The 20,731-nt window shown below is 44.3% G+C and overlaps 1 protein-coding gene across 4 annotated transcripts in view; it reads left to right on the top strand.

The window, feature by feature from the left end:
* The window catches only part of SNX30 (sorting nexin family member 30), a 115,377-nt gene that overhangs the window by 5,058 nt on the left and 89,588 nt on the right, over positions 1-20,731 (top strand). The window contains exon 1 of one of the 4 annotated variants that reach the window (XM_019749541.3): positions 13,263-13,809. The exons of 1 other annotated variant lie outside the window; for it this stretch is intronic. In XM_019749541.3, coding sequence (XP_019605100.2) covers positions 13,654-13,809 — 156 coding nt within the window. In that variant the 5' untranslated portion in view covers positions 13,263-13,653. Of the gene's footprint in view, positions 1-13,262; positions 13,810-20,731 lie in introns of those variants that run through there. 2 more of the 4 variants (XM_019749538.3, XM_019749540.3) reach the window with 2 other exon arrangements.

Raw genomic sequence — 20,731 nt, 5'->3', positions numbered from 1 at the left:
TCAGAGTTAGCAAACTAGAAACATAGGTAGGCAAAATCCAGAAGTGTTCCATGGAACAACAAAAAAAATTATTCATTTTTATAATGTAACTGAATCACAAGGGAGAAAGGAGCCCTGCGATATTAGCCATTTGGCCCATTATGATGAGTCAACTAGTATCATTAATTATGGTGATGAATTACAGGTCATCAAGCAGTCTAGTCACATAGAGGTTTTCTTTGAGGAGGCCTAACACTGGAAACCGGCATTGATGTATACTGTACCAATCATAATCTGTATAATGTCTAATGCAGGATTAAAGACTTAAAGTTTAAAAGTTCAAATGTCAAAGACCAAATATTAGAACAAAAGAATGCTCCTAGACCGCTCGTATCACTTAGGAATTTACAAGGTTTCAGGAGCTCTGTTGCAGGAATGAGGGGTGGCAGGGGCAGATATATATATATGGCTATAGCTATCTATCTATCTATCTAATCTACCTGTATATTTTTTTTCCCCTGTTATCTCACAAGGTCAGAAATGGACACTACTTTTTAGTGCAGGGAATAGCTCAGCAGCAGAAGTACTTAGGTAAGAAAAGAAACAAAGTTTTAACTTCCAAATACTTCCTCTGAGATTAGATGAATTCAGTAAATTCTTGCAAAAACAACAATTACTTCTGTTTAGTGCTGAATGTCATTACTTGGCTTTTCTTCTTCTCATTTTGTGATTCTGGAGTTGCTCATGAATTAGTACAGTATTCACAACAGTTGTACTGGTGGCTGAGGAACATTTCTGCAATATTAAGCAATTGATATTTATATATATTTATACATACCATGTGTTAAACAACAAAAATTCAACTGAGTTAATTTAAAGATCAAATTGGCTTCATTCAGTGATTCAGAAATTGGGCAGCATCCCATCTAGCAAACAGAAAGGCGCACCATAGAGCTATAGAAAAGGAAAGGTTTTTAAAGGGAGAGATGGGGTGGGACAAGCAAGTCATATAGAAAAAAAAGGATTTTTTCAGGCAAGGTCACCTTCCATTGGGGGACAAAAAGGGTCTATTAGGTGCTAACCAGGAAATCCCAGACTGACTGGTTAAGATTACATTCCTGGGGAAGGTTGAAACTGCAATTAGGTTAGGTATTAAGTTTCAGTTTGGTGACATGGGCTTAGCATAAGTGACTCCATTTGGGACCTGTTGTTTCTTTTGAACACATGACTGAAGCATGACATTGATTCTTTGCTGTATGATGCTAGATTTGCTTTAAGAAATGGTAAAGATTGCATTATAATCAGTAATTTGATAAAATATAACCTAATATTCTGCAGAATAATTTATTGTATGTCTCCGTTTCAGTGTTTTAATATGATATAGAAAATTTATGATTCATTTCTGAATCTAAGTATTACTTTAATAATTGAATTGGCAATTTCAGTTGTCATTCCTTTACCAAAGAACATGTTTTCCCCAACTTGAAATTAATAAAAAAACTAAGAACTACAATCACTCAAGTAAGTTCATACAATTTGACATTACTGTTGTTAAATTAATTAAACAGGGAGGCCGTTAGACCGAGGTGGCTCTAATGCCATGGTGGCCTTTATAGGCAAAGCAAAACCAAAGCCTGTGAATACCTCAAATTTGAAATCTAAGCACAACCAATCACAAACAGCCAACCAGGCTTTAAGCTGTAGCCAATCACTAATTAAGTTACTTTGCTTCTGCTTTTTCTCTGTAAAAAGTTTCTCCCTAGTTCCTGTCCGTGGAGCTCTCGGAACCACTTCTGGTTTGGTGCTGCCCGACTGTAATTGATTTTTTCTCAAATAAACTCTTACAGTTTTTAATATGCCTCAGTTTAGCTTTTAACACTGTCAATGGAACACAATTTATGTGAAAAATTTTATAATCTTATAATAATGTAAATATTATTTTGCGGCTATAAAGGCAAGAAAAATAAATGTTATGAACTATTTATGTATTTATTTTATTACTCATATCAAATATCAAGACCACCCAGACATGAAAAAATAATAAAGATAGCTGTCTTTGATAGTTAGCCAACTTTCAGTCATTTTAAGGTCATGGCTTTACACATATTTGTTAGCTTAATTTATAACTTTCAAATATTTAGACATATGGAATGTGAGCCTGCATCTGTACTCTGCCTCAGGTCCCACAAATGCTCAGATGGCGTGACTGGGCACACGTTTACCTGTGTTAAGCCTGCTGCTGTTCTTTCCTCATTAACAGAAAAAAATTAAAATCAAAATATTTGGTAATTTTTTGATTTTTAAAAGTAAATGTGAGAACTAACATCTTTTCGTTAGTCAATTAAACAGTGGTCATCCAGATGACTCAGCATATGCTATGTTATACTTTGTATTCAGAATGTATTCAGAATATTAAGAAAACTTTTACTTTACTAACCATTGTCACCCCAATAAACTTTAATTAAAAAAAAAAAAGAATATTAAGAAAACTTGTAAGGTCATCAAAATAAAGATGCTGAGAACACATACCAGCTCAAGGTAAAAACACACATTATACTTAAAGGGAACAGCAAAGAGACATAATTCTGAAATGTAAAAGTATTCTAATTAAGTAAAATCAAAATTTTTTTCTAAAATTGGAAATGCTCCTATAGTGCACCTCAAAGAATATGACATAAATTGAACCTTGCTTGTTAACACATGTCTCACATCTGATAAAAATGAGGGAGGACGAAAAGGAGTCTGTCTGTAAGTGGAGGAGAGGTGTGGGGCGTACCTGTCGGGGGAAGTCTAGGATTGTGCCTGAAAATTGTCCTGTTGCTACTGAGTAGCATATAAATGTAATTTAAAATAGAAAGTGACACCTGTCATACGAATTTTTTTAAGTGCTATGGACTGTTAATTGGGGTGCAGTGGAGATTTCCTAAAGTTCTTTTTAGAATCCTATCACCTAGGAGTGGAGAAAGGCAAGCCAAAGGTTGACTGACACATAATATTGCTTACCTTGGAAAAGCAGTAGGAGGAATTGTAAATATGTTTAACTCAGATGTTTCATGTGCTATGATTTAAATTTTTTCCTTATTAGAATATTTAAATTACAGAAGAAATAAATGGGTATTGTAATGTGTGAAAGTAAACAATATGAAGTTGTAGAAAGAAACTGTTAATCTTGTCTGCCCCTGCCCTGCTGCCCCCGTACCCGGAGTCAAAAACCCTAACAGTCTGATGCATTTTCCTATTCTTGTATAAACATATACATTCATATATGTGTATATATACATATACATTCATATACAGTGATCCCACTATACATATTACTTCACCACTTGCTTTCTTAATTTATCTTAGACCTCCCAGTACATGAAGCTCTAATTTGTCTTTTATTGCTGCATAATATAGGGTAGATGTGCTATAATTTGTTCAACCTTTTCCCTAGTGATATATATGTAGGTTATTTTCACCCTCTCTGCCTCTGCAAACAATGCTGCAATAAACATCATTGCACATACAGCCTTAGGTAATAGTGCTTTGATTTTGATAGCACTGCATGTTTGTGCCAGCACTGAAAGCACCTATTTCCCTGTACCCTCACTAACCGTGGATGAGGAGGTAGATTTCACATGAAGCTGATGAAACATAAATTTCAGGGACCCTTGCTTGAACGTGTATCCCTACCCTCTCAACACCCCCCCACCCACCCCTCTAGGCCTTGGGAGAAGTCTTGGCAATGTTTTCACAGGGTCATTATTTTTGTCATATTTGAAAAAGTAAGTTATTTTATCTACAACCAGTTAAGACACCTGTGCCTTTCCACTACGAATTCTCCTCTGTTCACACTTCTTGAACTGGATGGCCTTGGAGTGGCTGCAGACATTTTTGAAAGTTGAATTGGGATGCAGTTTAGTTTTAGCAGGATGTATTTAGCAGGTTCACTGTCACTTCTGTGTACGTTGGAGTGGGGTCATTGTTAGACATCCAGGTGGAAGAATAGCTTCTGGGTATACTCCTGTGAAGATGCAGGGCCAGAGGTGACATTGTGAAATGAACTGGTCTTACGACACCTGGCACCAGATCTTTAGGGTACTAGAGGAGAAACAGAATTTGAAATGTGTGGAGCCAGAAGCTGGTCTGTAGAAATTTCTTCTGATGGTCAGTTACAGAATTGTAAGCAAATGATTCCATTCTCATTGATGAGTTGGCAAAACCAGAAGTTCTCTCCTATTGGGAATATCCTTGATAAAGCAGTATATACAATTATAAAATCACCATCCGTTTTTTTTTTTTTCTTTTTGGTGGAACTTAACCTGAAACAGAATAAGAATTCCTGGGTTCATAGGCTAAAAATCTGTAGCAGTTCTACAAACAGCAGGTATGTTTGGTGGTAAGCCACATGTTTTCTGCCTGCCAACATATCAGATTGGATCTTAACACATTCCCAACAACGAATTTGAAGGTGAAAGAAACTTATCTAAACTATCAGTGATAAAAAAAATAAATTTCAGTCAGCTGTACTAGAAGAAAACCTTCATTATCTTCCTAGTCTCTCTATACAAAATAGTATTATAAAATAGTTGTCTAATGAAGACGTTCTTAGAGAATATGCATCCAAAGACTATGAAAAAATAGTATTGCAGAGGTGTGTCAGGCAGTTAATAAATAATCTAAAAAATTTTTGTGATATTGGTTTCATAAAACTTATAATCGTGATGATTTATTTTCTCATTCTAAATATTCACCTTTGTACAAAGTTTTATATTTGAAATTTTGAGTTCTTTTACTTGAAAAAGGCCTCCAAATTGTTTAAAGTTTAAGTCTCAGAAAGCATGAATCCTCACCTGGTTATAATTTATTGATCTTTCACTATTTGCCAGCAGGACAAGCAAAAATTGTATCTTTTTACTTTTGTTGACATTTCATAGATCTCTAGTGAGACTGAACATTTTTTCCACATATATATTGGCCATTTGTATTTCATCTTTGAATTGACTAGCCATATCCCTTTGTCTGTTTTTTGATGGATTCTTATTAATTTGTAGGGGGTGTGTGTATTAAGTATATTAATACATAGTGGGTCATTGTGTTCTAAATGATTTTCTCTAGATTATCCTTTGTCTTTTTTTGGTGACAGTGTTATTGCAATCTAACTCACAGACCATACAATTCACCTATTTATTTATATTATTTTTCCAGTTTTATTGAGATAATTGACAAATAAAAATTGTATATACCTAAGGTATACAGTGCAATGTTTTGATATCCATATACTTTGTGAATTGATTATCACAATCAAGCTAATTATCATGTCCATCAAGTTATTCATTTAAAGTATACAATTCAGTGGCTGTTAATATAGTCACAGAGTTGTGCAACCATCTTTGTAATCAATTTTAAAGTACTTAATCACCCCCAAAAGGAATCCTGTACCCTTTAGCTATCACCCTCAATTCCCCATCACAATTTGTCTTTTGAGAGGTGATATTTTTAGTATCAAATTTCCTTAACTTTCCTATAGTCAAATATCTCTATATTTTCTTTTCCAGCTTTTAGGTTTCCACTTTCCAGTGTGGCTTACGGTCTCCACTCCTGCTAAGTTTATTTAAATATTCTGCTCTAATATTTTTTTACATTTACATCTTTAACTTATCTGGAATGTATCCTCAATCCTCTCCTACCCTCTAAGCAGGTAGACCCCCACTTCTTAACTAGATTTCGAGAAATTACTATATCTAATGAGGGAGAAGTTTCTGTTCTCAAACTTGGGGGCCAGGCCCAAAGGGCCAGAGCAAGGAAGAGGAGCACCCTAAAAAGGCAGAGTCCTGATCAGCCCGGTGTGGTTGCTCCAGGGCATATGTTATATGTTTACATGATGCTTCGAGACCTACCTTGACCAGAGAACTTTCTCTTTCAAATAAAGAGTTGAAAATGGGGTCCAAATGGCAGCCGTCAGAAAGGAACCAGACTGCGCTTAGCAATGTGCTTCCAGAGAGGACGGTACGGGAAGTGGGGGAGAGGAGTAAGTACAGTGAAGAAACCTGGTGAACAGTACCTCGGCCAGGTAATCAAGGTTCACATCCTGGTGAGAAATCATGTGGATAGTATGTACCCTTGACATGAGGTGATGAGAATGGCACTTCAGCTCTGCGGTCTTCCTCCCACAACTCATAATCTGAGTCTAACCCTGAGAAGAACACCAGACAAACCCATTGAGGGGCATTCTATAAAACGCCTGATCAATACTACTCAAAACTGTCAGGGTCATCATAAACAAGAAAAGCCTGAGAAACTGCCACAGACCAGAGGAGACTACAAGACATGACTATGAAATGCAATGCGGTATCCTGGATGTGAGATTCTGTAACAGAAAAAGAACATCAGGGAAACACTAATTCAATCCAATAAAGAAGACAGTTTAGTTAATAGTAACGTACTAGTGTTGGCTCCTTAGTTCTAACAAATGTACCATAATGACATAGGATGCTAACAATAGGGGATGCTGAGTGAGGAATATATGAAAACTCGTTATTATCTTTGCAATTTTTCCATAAATCTAGACGTATTCTAAAATAAAAAGTATACATTAAGAGGGAGGGGAGAGACTTTTGCCAGCCACATCCTTCCTGAGGGAGTCTATCGAGGCCAAGAAAGCATCCAGCCTTCTGAAAATAAGAGTTGGTGTCTCTACAACCTAGTGCTTACTTTGAACCAATTATGTGGGTGGGTCAGAAAAGAATTTTGAGTTCTTTCCCCTGTCCACATCCCCCTGCTAGCTCAGAGCAGCCTTCCAGAACGGCTGATTCGGGCTGTGTGGGCCATTCCATGCAACCCACCCCAGCAAGCACAGTGGTTCGCAGTGACATCCCCCATCCCCAACCAACCCCCAAGATGCTGCTCAGGATCCCCAGAAGGCTTATTTCTTCACCGTTGACACGTGGCTTTGACCACCCTCCCCTTGCTTTAGTGACCAATTCAGACCTCTTACCCTGGTGTTTTGATCTTGGCTCCTCATTTTACTCAACCCCACACAATCTCTTGATTTCTGTACTACCTGAGGCTGCAGGTGAGAGAGATTCCTTCCACCGTCGTTCACTGCCCAACTAGCCCAAGGCCCCCTGGGACCCATTTGGAAGGAGTGGACAATGTGTAGCCTCTCCTATCCATGGGATGGGAGACCAGCAGCAGCAATATCATCAAATAGAAAGGGCATCCTCTACTTTAGGAAGAATACAGGAGCTCTCTAGATGAGAGTAGCTTTAAAAAATACTGTTAGGAATTATACTAATATATCGAATTATGATTTTGTAGCATGTGTTCCTTTTTTTTTTTTTTTTAAGGGAACAGTGACATGATGCATTATAGTTTCTGGCGTCCCCTTAAGTTTCCTGATCCCCAGACAGTACTGGCCATATACCTGTGTACCAACACGCCAGGGGGTCCTGGGTAGTCCTGGGGCTGATGGATGGACTGAAGTCAGCAAAGCAGATCTTAATTCTGAGGCTGTACAGAAATCCGGTGGTCAAGATGAGGCTAGGATTCTGCTCTTATTTTGGTGTTAAATTACTTGTATCGTCAATAACCTCCTAAGATCCCACCCTGAGGGACCGGCTGTGTGGCTTTTCCTAGGAAGAATATAGCTTTTCCTGACTGAATGACAATCAGTTGAATGAGACTGACTGCCTCACAAGGATGAGCCGAGAAACACCGTGCACACTAGAAACGTGGAGTTGAACAAACCTTCCTTCTCGTGTGGCCTTGGTCTAAATCTTGCAGAGGACTGGGTTTGATTTTGGGAAAAAATGAACATTTCAACAGATAAAACTTCTCCACGTTTCAGTGTGTTGGCTTAAACTCAAAGGCTACCATTCTGGCAAGCAGAGAGATTCAGCTTAATGGGTGTGAATTGAGTGCAGCTTCCTGTATGTCCCATTTTCTCCATGAGTGGTGGTGACAGTGTGCTGCGTGCCGTATCCCAGGAGGCCCCAAGAAGGGGCACAGGGAACACCAAGCCTCCTGCTGTGCCAATCAGAGAATCCTGAAACTTCAGCATAATTCCCTACCTTATCATGTAGCTGGGGGTGTCAGGGGAACCCTGTTTAGCAAGTCGCCTTACCTGGATCTATGATCTGGGGACTGAGTGTAGTTTTCTTGCTGTGCCCCCAGCACCGTCTGGTCACACTGCCCACGGGTTATACAGAAAGACAAGGCCTGGTGCTTGTACAGTCTCACTACCTCTGGACGATAAGGATGAGCCCGCGAGCCTGCAGTCCTTTATGGCCTGGGTTACAGAGCACGGGAGGGGCTGGCCAGAGTGGGCTTGGCTGGAGCTACCACAGTGGTAGAAGCTGGGGCCAGGATCTGCTGGTGGAATTCAGAGGCTTTGGGAAGGCCCGGAAGCTCTGCCTTAGGACGCAGGAACTCTGTTCCTCCTGCTTTAGAGCTTTTCCTGCATCTTTAAAGAGCAGTTTCTTAACTGTTTTCTTTTTCTTACCATAGCCTGTAATGGGAAAAGTTTACTAGGTTTAAATTTTCCCTAAAAGAGAATTTAAATACTAAGGGATGAGATTTTACCCTGTAGCTTTGGAGGGCCACAAGCCATCGTAGTATCTAAGACTTTTTTTGTCCCACACCCACCTCAAGAACCAATTTTCACCCCCTTGGGGGCGGTGTTTCCCCTTTTGAGAATGCATGTTATAGAAGGACGGTCCTGCTGTTGAGAATGTTGCTACCCACAAAGGGGAACTCTCAGACTTCCTCCTGCCTGTTTGTTTTACGCAGCTTCTGAATCCCTAGGGATGAGTCAGCTGCATGTTACAGGGCCCCCAATTAAACTGCCTGAGACCACAGGGGTGTTTATTGCTCATTTAAGAAATTTGGGGGTGGCCGGGTGGCTCAATTGGTTAGAGCGTGAGCTCCGAACAACAGAGTTGCCAGTTCGAGTCCCACAGAGGCCAGTGGGCTGCACCCTCCACAACTAGACTGAAGGACGACGGCTTGGAACCAATGGGCTCTGGAGAAACACACTGTTCCCCAATAAAATGTATTAAAAAAGTCTGGAGTTACTAGATGCAGTGGCTCAAAGAGGCCATCAAGGACACAGGCTTTTTCCATTTCTCCACTCCACTATCCTTAGGGTATTGGGAATGTCTCCACTCTTGGCCACAAGATGGCTGTAACAGCCCCAGGCATCAGGTCCTCCCAAGACCAGTGAAGGGAGAGAGAGGAAGAGAGACAGGACAACAAACAGTGAAAAGCAGGACAACAAACAGTGAAAGGCAGCAAATGACTGGTAGGCAAATAATAGTTGCTGGCACCTCTCTCTGTCTCTCTCTTATTTCCTCTCTCCTTTACCTTTGGCTTTACCTAAACTAGTATTCCCCAAACCCACAGGTGACTCACTATGCATCCACATGGAAGGGAGTAGCATTAGCACTAGCTGCTTGGCCTTGAGCAAGTTACTTGATGTCTCTGGGTCTCAGCTTCCTCATTTATGAAATGAGAGGCCCACACTAGATGCTTTTTTTTTTACGTGAACTTACAAAGAGTGCTGCTGTTGAGATTCTTGAATCCATCTTTGATGAATATACACATGCATTTCTGTTGTGTTCTGGGAGTGGGACTGCTGGGTCATATGATATCTGAATGTTCATCTTCTAGGTGCCTTTTAAAGATGGTTCCTAGTGATGGACCCAAACACCATCACGGAGCACACAGCCAGTAAATAGGTTTTTCATCCTATCCAAAGATTCACTGCTAATAAGACGCAGGGCCAGGGTTTCCAGTACTTGTCAGCCTGCTTGTGAAGAAAGCCAGGTAGCAGGTGTCCCTTGTGATGGTCGTGAATCACATTTCTATGGCCAGATGAGGCCCAGGTACTAGTGGCCCTCAGGGCCAGCCAAGGAAGTTTCCGGGGCTCTGGAAAATACCCACTCCATTGTGAGGCACTTCACAGCCAGCACTAGAAATGACTCTGTCAACAGATAGTTTAGTTCATCTTAGCCCTGCTCCCAAACTTTAAGTACCTGGTAGATCGTCAATAAAAATAACCATAAAAGTTTAGGGTAAAGGACCCTGTAATAGCATTTTGTAAGAGAAGTTTGTCTATTACGCAACATTTCAGCCAACAGGAAATTTCTCCAAAGTAAGCACCTAAAATACTATTTACAAAAGGAGGTTTGGAATGTCAATTTATGGTTGAGAGAAATGGGCAGAGCTCTGAGAAAGTGCTTCTCAAAGTACAGTCCATAGAGCTGCATAGCACGAGCGCCAGCTAGGAGATTGTTAAAAAATGCAGATTCCAGGCCCCTTCCCAGAATCAATCTCTTAGATGGGGGTCTAGAAATTTGCATTTTAACAAACTCACATCAGTCTACGATCTGATGTGTTACACATTGCAGAGAATCTCCATGCTTTTGGGGCCAGGTACTTTGACATGGAAAGATAAAATGATCCTATCGTTTGCCCACAAACTTCTCTGCTGGTTCTGGGGCAAGGTCCAATTTCTTGTTTGTAAAACTCTTCAGATCCTGGCCTCAAGTGGACCTGCTGGCTTTTGCTTTTTCCTGGGACATTGTTGACTGAATTAAATGGTTCACACAATTTTGTCTGTTGGCAACAGTGCCTTTTCAGTTGCCCCTCTTATTTGAGACAGCCCTCTGTGGCTTTCTCCATGTTACCATGAATGCTCTTTGAAAACCTCCTTTGTCCTCATCAGCCGTCCACTTCAGAAGTGCTGGTGTTATTTTGAGGCAGAGCTTGGGATGCCATATAGAATAAAGCTATGATTGTATTAAAAACCAGAAGAGGGTAAGCAGCTAACACAAACATGAATACGGCCTAAGCACATGCTGTACCAGGGGACAGAAACAGAGAATGCTCCCTTGTGGCACTGCTTTGTTTCTGAGATCTGGGTGCTCATGTAAAGTCCTCACAAACTTTCTAGTGAGGTTTACAGGATTCTAGCGTGGCAAATTTAGGAAATTCTGAGGCCGATGGCACTGTCTCCCAAAAGGCACCAGCTGAAGTGCCCAGGGTTGCCTACAGATGGGGGAAGGCCCCATGCTGTGTTCTTGGGTTCTGATGGCAGCTCCCCGTGCCCCCATACACATACATCCACTGCGTTCTTCCTCAGAGCTCAGCCCTAAAAATCCAAGCTTACCTCCACAAATTCCACCAAACACTACAAGCTTCTCTGATATAAAACCTGCACATTTCTTCCTCACTACCATGTTGCTTTGAAAATTTTTAGTAGAATTACAGCCACGTACTCTGAGATACTTTTAACGTTATTTCAGTGACAGTTTCCCACCACAAGGAACACTGAAATACAACAGGAAATGGTGAATATGAATAGGCAGTCCTGGGCTAAATTTGAATGGTGGAAACTTTATACCAAAATGTTTTCCATAGAAGTCCACTTTCTTTAGTTTTGATGACTACCCACTGGATCATTGCGGCCAGATGCCACTGACCGACGGGAAATTGGAAAATAAATAAACTGTTCCATATTGCCTTTTAGGAACTCTGGGGGGGTTTTTTGTTTGTTTGTTTTTGTTTTGTTTTGGGTAGGGGCATAGAAAAATGGTACTCAGACCCACACTGAGCAAATAGAGGTTTGGAGAGCAGCGTGTTTAATTATGAAAACTTTAGGATTTTCTTTTCATAAGAAGGGTAGAGAAAACCCAACAGAGAGGGAAAAGAAGTGAATTAACATCTGTTCCGTGTCAGCGTTTTGCAAGGAGTGTTAGGGAAAGCTATTTCACTCTCACACCCACCACCTAAGGTAAATATCATTACCTGCTCCCTGTCCTCCTCCCTTTTAGGTTAGAAAGCAGGCTCATGACGGTTAGGCAACTTGCTCATGGTCACCCACGTGTGGTGACTCAGGAGGAATTCAAATGTGGTTTACTTTTCACTGTCCTGGTGTCCTGAAGAGAAAGCTGGGTGGAGTCTTATAATAACATCTCTATTATGTTAAGGCAACCTGGTTGTTAACATAACGCCCTTCAATAAGAAATACTTCTGCTATCCATCCCTAGCACACTCTATACGGTATTCATGCTATTTATTTTAATGCCAATCAGAAGAACAGTGAATAGGTCTATAGTCGTTATAAGCAGTCCTTGAGTATAAAAGTATTATTAATTTTACCCAACTCCGAGAGGACCGAACATTGGCATTCCTGTGAGGTAGATGCAGCATTTACATTGTTCCCAGAGCCCCTGTGAATCCTGTTCTCTGGAACCAAGGCAGACACATGTGGGGGAGATAAAGGACGATGACATGAGGACTACACCTCAATGAATTACACCAGGGAAAATAAGGTCTTTGAAGCTCAGTGAGTCTCCAAGTGATGTTTTGGGTCAGCTTCAACTCTCTGCATTCTCCTCCTGCTTGATGAAGTGTCACTTGTTTCTAGATTAAACTGTGGTGGAGACCACAGTGAATCCCAACTTTAAGACTTGTCAGGTGAAATGGGACAAACGTATAGACTGTGGGAATAGGTAGCAGGAAAGGTACTCCTTCACAATGAGCCACGCGACCTATTACTTTGTTCACATCCATCTGTTCTTGCGCGGACTGGTGACCTCTACTGACTTGGCCCTAAGAACAAAAGCTGCACAGACAGTTAAGGTGGAAAAAGGTGAACTTCCACGCCAAAGAGCTGAAGTAACGACTCGACTATCTCCCCTCTGCTAGCAAATAAAGCTGAGACTCCAGCTCAGCCAAAGGCCCGGAAAGGAAGCACAAAACCATGAAAATCAACTTAAACCTCTTTCAAAAGGCAGTCCAGTCGCGGTATGAATTTGAGTCGTATCGTTAGTAGCACTCCCTCTATTTACTGATGCTGTCTGTCTTTGGAGGCTCAACCTTACATAAACCCGGCGTAGCTGTAGAGGCAAGATGGCACGGGCATCTCAGCGTGCATCTGAAGAAACCCCACAGTCTCCTTGCTCGCTATCTCCTCTGGCCTCATAGCCTTTTATGCCATTCTTACACTATGCGTCGTAATTCCTTCCATTTTCAGTTATAATATTATAGAGGCCGTAAGATCCCAACCCACGTGCGTATCCCAAAGCCCCCAGCCCCAAGTGGCTGCCCGTGGGCGCATCAGTAAACGCGAGTGGAATGGAACACGATCCTCTAACGTCTTTTTCCATCTCTGATTTCCGTTAAACATTTGCTCTGGGGACAGAGCGCAGCCTCCATAAGGCCGGCCTCTCCGAGACGAGGTTGGACGTTAAGAGGACAGCTGCGGAGGGCTCCGGGCGCACTTCCTGCGGGGCGGCGGGCGGGGCGGAGCTGCCCGCCTCCTCTCCTCCCGCCCCCCCCACTCCCCCCACCGGTCTCCCTACCCCAGGGCGGCGGGGCGCTGCGGGGGCGGGGCCGCCAGCGGGCTGGGCGGCGTGGCGGAGCTGGCTGATAGCCGGGGGCCAAGGTGCGAGCGGGACCGGCGCTGGCTCGGGCGCTGAGCGGGGGCGCGCGACGCGGAGCAGCCCTGCCCAGCGCGGGCAGAGACGAGCCGGCGGGTGGCAGAGGCGGAGGCGGCTCCCAGCCGGGCCGGTGCAGGGCCTCCGACGGAACTGCGGCGGAGCGGGGCCTGGGTCAGGGCGCTGGGGGATCCCGCCGAGGCTGGCAGCAGGAGGAAGCGGCGGCTGCGCGTCCCGAGCGGTGCACGCCATGTCGGGCGGGCTCCCCAAGGCCCTGCAGTCCACCGGGCCCCACTCTCTGCGTGACCTTCCGCACCCACTGGCCGGCTCCAGCAGCGAGGAGGCCGTGGGTGGCGACAGCACGCCCAGCCCGGACCTGCTGATGGCCCGCAGCTTCGGCGACAAGGTGGGGTGCGCTTAGCTGGGGATTTGGGAGGCTCTTTTCGCTCCTGAGGGAGGATGATGGATCCCAAGCTCCCCTGGGCACCGGGCCGCGCCCACCCTGGCGCCCCTTACCCTGGGACAGGCGTGTCCTCGCCCCCTAGATCCTTTGGAAAAAGCGTCTCCTTTCTGCGGGCCCCGTGGGGTCGCAGCCGCATGGGAAGCGACCAGAGAGGACAGGCTTGCTCGACTGTGAGTGGTCGCGAGCTGGTGACAGCTGGTGGGGAGGGGTCCCGCGTGGGGTTGGGGCCGGAGGCGTGTGTGTAGTGCTCGGCGCCTGTGACCTGGGATGGGATCCCAAGTTCCTCCAGGTGCATCCCTGAAGGCCGAGCTGCAGAGTAACTTGTAGCTCCTCGCGTTGGCTGGGGCTGCAAAGAAGTAAGAGTTAATGGTTTTCCGTGGTAGCACTGGGCAGCCTTGGTCTTACTGCCAGTCATCTTCTTCCCCGTCTGTCATGTGGGAAGGGATCTTTGTTTAGGTTTGTTGTGTGCACTGAGAAGTCACCTGACTCAGACCCCAGCCGGCGGGGCGAGGAGACTCAGTTGTGGTTTTCTGTCTGGGACTCCATTCACCTCTGACAGCCTCCCACACTGTTTAGGTTTGGCAAAGATTGGTTTTGTGGTTGGTGGGAAGAAAGCTCGCCCTTTGACCTTCTTTGTGCAGAGAGAAGCTCCTGATTTTCTTAGAGCAGCATAAGCCCTCTGCTGCTTTGAGAGACAGCAGAGTCCAGTGAGTGGTAAGGGGATGCATCCCCCACCCCCGTCGCCATTTCATCTGTGGCCAGGATTTGAGCTGTGATTGTATCAGTGCTGCTGTTGCCACTAATTGCAGAAATTAGAATTGTTCTCAACACTTGTGATCAGGATTTCCTCCTCCCAGTAAAATATTAAACGAATTCCTTCTTGTCCTAATACTGAAGGAAATAGGGACCTAACTTTCTTTCCCCCTTAGATGGGAGGGCATGTGGTACAGTTAAAATGAGGATGCCTGCACTGAGCACTCAGAATAGCTAGGGAGGGGTACTTGATGTACCTTCTTGAGAGAGTTTGTGAAAGCAGAGTGGGGAGGGGGCGCCTAAAGCATTAGGAACAAGAAGGCTTTAAAAAAACTAACGAAAACCAATGGGTTGAGCAGTTTGAGGTGTGTGTGGGGGGTGCTCTTTGTAATTATTTCTCTTTATTTTATAGATTATGAACTATATGAAGGCTTATGTCACTTGGAAATACCTTCCCCATGTTTAACATTCAATATATAATTGTTGAATGACTGAATGAATAATTTGTTGCTTTCTGTGGAAAGAGAAATTGTCCTACATGCATGTAGGTTAGGAACTGAGATTAAATCTTTTGACTTCCTTCTCAGGGCTGTGTAGGATAGTGAATTAATTATCTACTGCTGTGTAACAAATTACTCCAAAATTTAGCACCTGAAAATTGTGTCTGTGTGTCAAAAATGTGGAAGTAGTTTAGCTGGTTTGTTCTGACTCAGGTCTTTCATGAGGTTGCCATCAAGCTGTTGACTACGGTTGCCGTCATCTGAAGGCTGGATTGGGGCAGGTGCACTTCCAAGTTCACCCACTCAGCTGTTGACAGGCCTTAGTTCCTCTCCATTGGCTGCTTGACATAAAATTGGTTTGCCCCAGAGCAAGTGATCCACGAGAGCAAGCGATCCCAAGACTCAAGCCACAGTCTTATATAATCTAATGTTGGAAGTGACATGCCTCTGTCACATTCTATTGTTCACACAAACCAATGCTGGCACAATGTGGGGAGAGGGTATGAATACAGCAAATCCTTGAATAATGTTGTTTCATTGTAACATTGATGAGATGCTGTAGAAACTTAACTCTTGTTTATCAGTTAGCCTATGGGAAAATTGGTTTCATTATATGTAATTTCACTCAAAGTCACAGAACCCATCGAGGACAGTAAGTTAGGGATCGTTGGGGCCATCTCGGAGGCTGGCTACTACAGATGGCTATTTTAAATATTTTTTTAATGATCCACTCTTGGAGGATACCTGATTCAGAATATGGGCATTTTACTTACTAATAAGCACTGGGAGAACAAATGCCTCGTACCACCAAGATCTTGTTGATGGGCAGGAAGTCAGGCTCAAGTCTAATGACTGCTGGCTGCCTTTACCAGGACAGTTCTTTGAGAGAGAGTCTTGAAGACCTTATTATTAATTATCGAATATTTAATATGTCTCCTTACAGCAGTAAGGAACAACCAAATGACATCACTCCCAAGGGCCTTATTTATAGTAAGCCACTTTTCCTTAGAGGCAAAGCAATATAATTTCTTTCTCTGACTGGGAGTAACATTTTCCTTGAATCTTGGCATGCACATGTGTTTTCGTAACTCTGGAGAAATTTCTGTAGAGAGAAGCTAGCACGCAACAGAGGTGAATCAGGACCAGCGGAAGGAAGGCTTCCCTTTGCCCTGCTTTTTCTTGCCCAGCCAGCATGGAGGGCAGGGAGGGAAGTTAAGCATTCTGGTCTGTCTTTGAAAAGAAGCCTGTTCTCTTGCATTTTTTTGTTCTCTTGCATTTTTGGACATTAGGGTGGTGATTCTGGATGCCTGATTCAGTCAGTTCTGGACTTGGAGAATGAGTGTGACCAGCTGCTCACAGTGTGCAGGGTTATTACATTTTGTGCAGGGCATTGGTTTCTGTGAGCCCAAGATGGTGCCATGAACACGGAAGACTCGTGTCTCTATCTAGCAGACACTTCTGAAGGGCCTCTGGGATGTTGGGAAGGAGGGCGAGACCATATGTGATGGTCTCTCCTTCCCCAAAATCTGAAACCATTCAAACCATAGAGTACTGGGAGGAATCCTTTCTATCTACCAAGGGTTGCTTGGTAGATAGAGTAATTCTTTTTGTCAGCTAAAGTCACTGGGTTTTCTATCACTATGTGCTTCATCTCCACCTAAAATGTAAATAAACTTTGGGCCCATCTCTCTTTTTCACTTTCATCTGCAAACCACTCTGGGTTGCTTCTCCCCTGACTCAGCGTCCAACTCCTGCTGTGCCTCCCAAAACTCAACATCATCCCAATAAAGCCCCACCTGTGGTTAACACCCCTGCCCACATCCTCAACCTTTTCACTGAACTCTTCCACCTACTTCCTGTCCCCTTAGGTCGCTGCTTCTTCTGAAGTCTTCAAAATAGAGGTCGGTGTCTTTTCCTCTTGTGCTCATATCAGGATCAGGAGATGGGGGTCAGTGTCCTCTCTCTCCACTGCCTTTTTTTTAAAAGATTTTATTGGGGAAGGGGAACAGGACTTTATTGGGGAACAGTGTGTACTTCCAGGACTTTTTTCCAAGTCAAGTTGTTGTCCTTTCAATCTTAGTTGCGGAGGGCGCAGCTCAGCTCCAGGTCCAGTTGCCATTGCTAGTTGCAGGGGGCACAGCCCACCATCCCTTGCGGGAGTCAAGGAATTGAACTGGCAACCTTGTGGTTGAGAACCTGCGCTCCAACCAACTGAGCCATCTGGGAGGCAGCTCAGCTCAAGGTGCCTTGTTCAATCTTAGTTGCAGGGGGCGGAGCCCACCATCCCTTGTGGGACTCGAGGAGTTGAACCGGCAACCTTGTGGTTGAGACCCCACTGGCCCATGTGGGAATTGAAGTGGCAGCCTTCGGAGTTAGGAGCATGGAGCTCCAACTGCCTGAGCCACCGGGCCGGCCCTCTCCACTGCCTTTTACAAACCACGTCCTGCTCCTTTGAGGCTCATGTCCTTTTTTGTTCTTTCAGCAAATATTTGAGGGTATACTGAGTCAGGCACTGTTCTAGGAACTTGAGATGAAGCAACCAGTTGAAGCCCCCTGGGTTCATTGGGTACATTTAGTGAGTGCATACTGTATTATGGAATAGATGCCATGGAAGGAAGAAAAGGTCGGGCAGTGAGGGGAGGGGGGTGTTCAGCATCACTGACCATGGGGAGGGGATGTGTGTAGACCTTATGGAAAACTTGAGCAGAGACTTGAAGGAGGTGAGGGACTTAGCAGGTGGATATGTGGAGGAGTGTCCAGGTGGAGGGAACAGCCAAAGCAGAGGCCTGAAGGCATGTTCCTAGTGCACCAGGGAATAGCTCATAGGCCAGTGTGGCTGGGGCAGAGTGAGCAATGGAAAGTCGTAGGTCGAGGGCTTGGCAGGGTGGCGGCAGATTGTATAGGGCCTGGTAGGCCACGCTGAGAACTTTGACCTTTACTTTGAGTGCCACTGCAGGGTCTTGAGCAGAAGGAGGGCAGTTTGTCTTATATGTTGAAAAGGATCATACAGGCTATTGAACTGAGAATACTTTATTTGACTATTCTACTGAATTAGGTTTCTTTCTAGTTAAAAGGACCGAAACCGAACGCAAACTGGCTGAAGGAAAAAAAAGAAAAAAATACCGGCTCAGGTTGCTGCAAAGCTCCGGGTTTTGGCTTCAGGAATGGCTGGAACTAGGTATTCAGATGATGTTGGGAATCTGTCACTTTCTATTTCTTGGCTCTGCTTTCTTCCGTGTTAGATTTATTCTCAAGATAGCAGAGGGATATGTTATACAAACAAGCTTCCCAACTCCAGCAGAAAGAGAGCACCTCTTTCCTGATAGTTCCAGCAAAAGCTCTGGGCTGGTGTCTCAGGGCCCTAAATTGGGTCAGGCGCCGAAACCAATCTTTGTAACTGATTGCCCAGACCTGGAACAGTTCCTTATCTTTAGAGAGTGTGGAGAAGGGAAGTTTTTGTATGTTTGTTTATTTGTTTGAACTGTGAAATATTCATCGAAGTACATGTATCTGGAAAGATACAAAATGTGTCTGTATAGTCTAAAGAATAAAATGTATCTATATAGTTTTTTTATATAGTTTTTAAAGAATAATAACATGAACACTCATGTTCCTACCACCTAGATTAAGCTATAGAATGTTACTAAGAGTTTAGAAGCCTCCTCTGTGCCTTGCAAGGAGGTGGTTTCCAAAGCAAAATCAAGGTGCTGTTATTAGAAGAAGGAGGAACCAGTGAATAATGGACCTGCAGAAATAACATGTGCCTTATAGACCTTCCACTGTCATTTTCTAACTTCCCTCTCCTCATTCCTATTCATTAAAAGCTGAGACCCCCAGTTTACTGTCTTCTCAAATCATGTCCTCATCTCAGGGGATTCCATCCAAATCTCCAAAGCTTTCAGTTTCTTGACACTATTTCCCGTCACCTTCGCCTCGTTTTCCAATTCAGTTGCCCTCTGCCATGGCTACACCCTTGCATTATAACACCTAGAACTGTTCCTGCTCTGAAATAATGCCATCAGATATCATCTTTTCTTGGCTTTCCCTCCACTCAGCCTGTAATAACTGACTGCACCCGTTCTCTGAGCTCTTATATTCACCCACGTCCTTTAGATTCTTTGGCTCATCTCGCCCATTGCTCCCACCACTGCCCTTCACTCAGTTCCTTTGCTCTCCTTTACACCCAACCTGGATCATTCCATTTGTTCCTGTCTTGTGCCTGCGCCTCGGGTGTGAAGGTGCCTTGAGAAGTCCTGCCCGCGTAAAACCACGGATGCCAGCCACACCTGGGGACTCAGTGGTGTGGGGCCCTCCGCTCTTTCCCCAGGAGGCTCCCGTTCTGCAGTGTAGCGACCTGAAGCTTGTCTCTGCTCCTCACACCCTCCACCCCTCCTCCTACTGAGGGGTGTTCAAGCTCAGAGAAGATAGAAGCCACCATAAAGGAACGTCCTTTCACCCAACTACACAATGATCTGAATCTGTAGCCATCCTTGCTCTCTAAGCCCCTGTTGCAGAAGAGCGTCTAAGCTGCTCCTACCCTGTCCGGCCCACCCCTCTGGCCTCTTGGAGACCCTGCTCTGTTTTCCTCCTTCCTTCCCCACTCCGCTTCAGACACCCTCTCTACTGGCTCATTCCCATCAAGGTTTAAACATGCTCAAGTTGCTCTTCTGTCTAAAAACAAAGCAGGAGTAAAGAAACTCTGCTGTGATTCTCCCTTCTCCTCTATCTCCTGTCCGATTTTGTGACTCCTCTTCACAGCCAAACTTTTTGAAAGGAAGGTTTGCTTCTCTTGTCTCTACTTCCTGACCTCTGGCTTACTGCTCAGCCTACTGCTGTCTGGTGTCTGACTTTCCTACTCCAGGCCCCTCTCGTGACTTCCTTATTGCTAACTCCAGTAGATGCCTCACAGGCCTTATCTTACCTGGCCTCTCGGTAGCACTCGATCTTGTGGAGTACCCCACTGCTTGAAACCCTCTTCACTTGGCTTTGTGTTTTAGAGTGTGCACCCTGGAGCCAGTCAGTCTGGATTTGCATCCCAGCTCCACCAGTTACAATCTTTGTATCGGCAAATTATTTTTATCTCTCTGACCCTCAGTTTCCTCATCTTAAAAAGGGGGTAACAGAAGTGCCTACATCACAGGGTTGCTATGAAAATCTGGTGAGTTCATTTCTAAAACACTCAAACGGAGTGCCTGATACTCAGTGAGCCTTTCATAAATGTGAGGGGGTGGTGGTGGGTTTTATTCCTTGAGATTGTGCTTTCCACATTTTCTGTGTACATTTTCGTCTAGTCTTTGTCCATTTCTGTATCAGTTGTGGTTCGATCAGGAAATGAAACTACTGTAGGCATCTCAAACGGAGAGACTATACTACAGGGAATTAGGAACACAGGTGATGGAAAACACGAGCAGTCGGGCAGAGGACCGTGAGGTAACTAACCCAGAGAGTAGCAACAGCAGGAAGCCGCCGTCCTCCTCAGGGCTGGCAGGTCAGTGGGAGGGGGTGATGTCAGCAGACTCCAGGAGCTTCTGTGGGGATTAGAACCATGGCAGGGCTGCTCAATGGGCGCTGGGGCCACAGAGGAAGGGGGAGCCCCCACAGAGGAGAGGGAG

Source organism: Rhinolophus sinicus, chromosome 16 (genome assembly GCF_057876585.1).
Source record: "Rhinolophus sinicus isolate RSI-liver-muscle chromosome 16, RSI-T2T, whole genome shotgun sequence".
In the NCBI taxonomy this organism is placed as follows: Eukaryota; Metazoa; Chordata; class Mammalia; order Chiroptera; family Rhinolophidae; genus Rhinolophus; species Rhinolophus sinicus.
The sequence above is the reverse complement of the archived record's forward strand: the minus strand, read 5'-3'. Positions and strand labels throughout refer to the sequence as shown.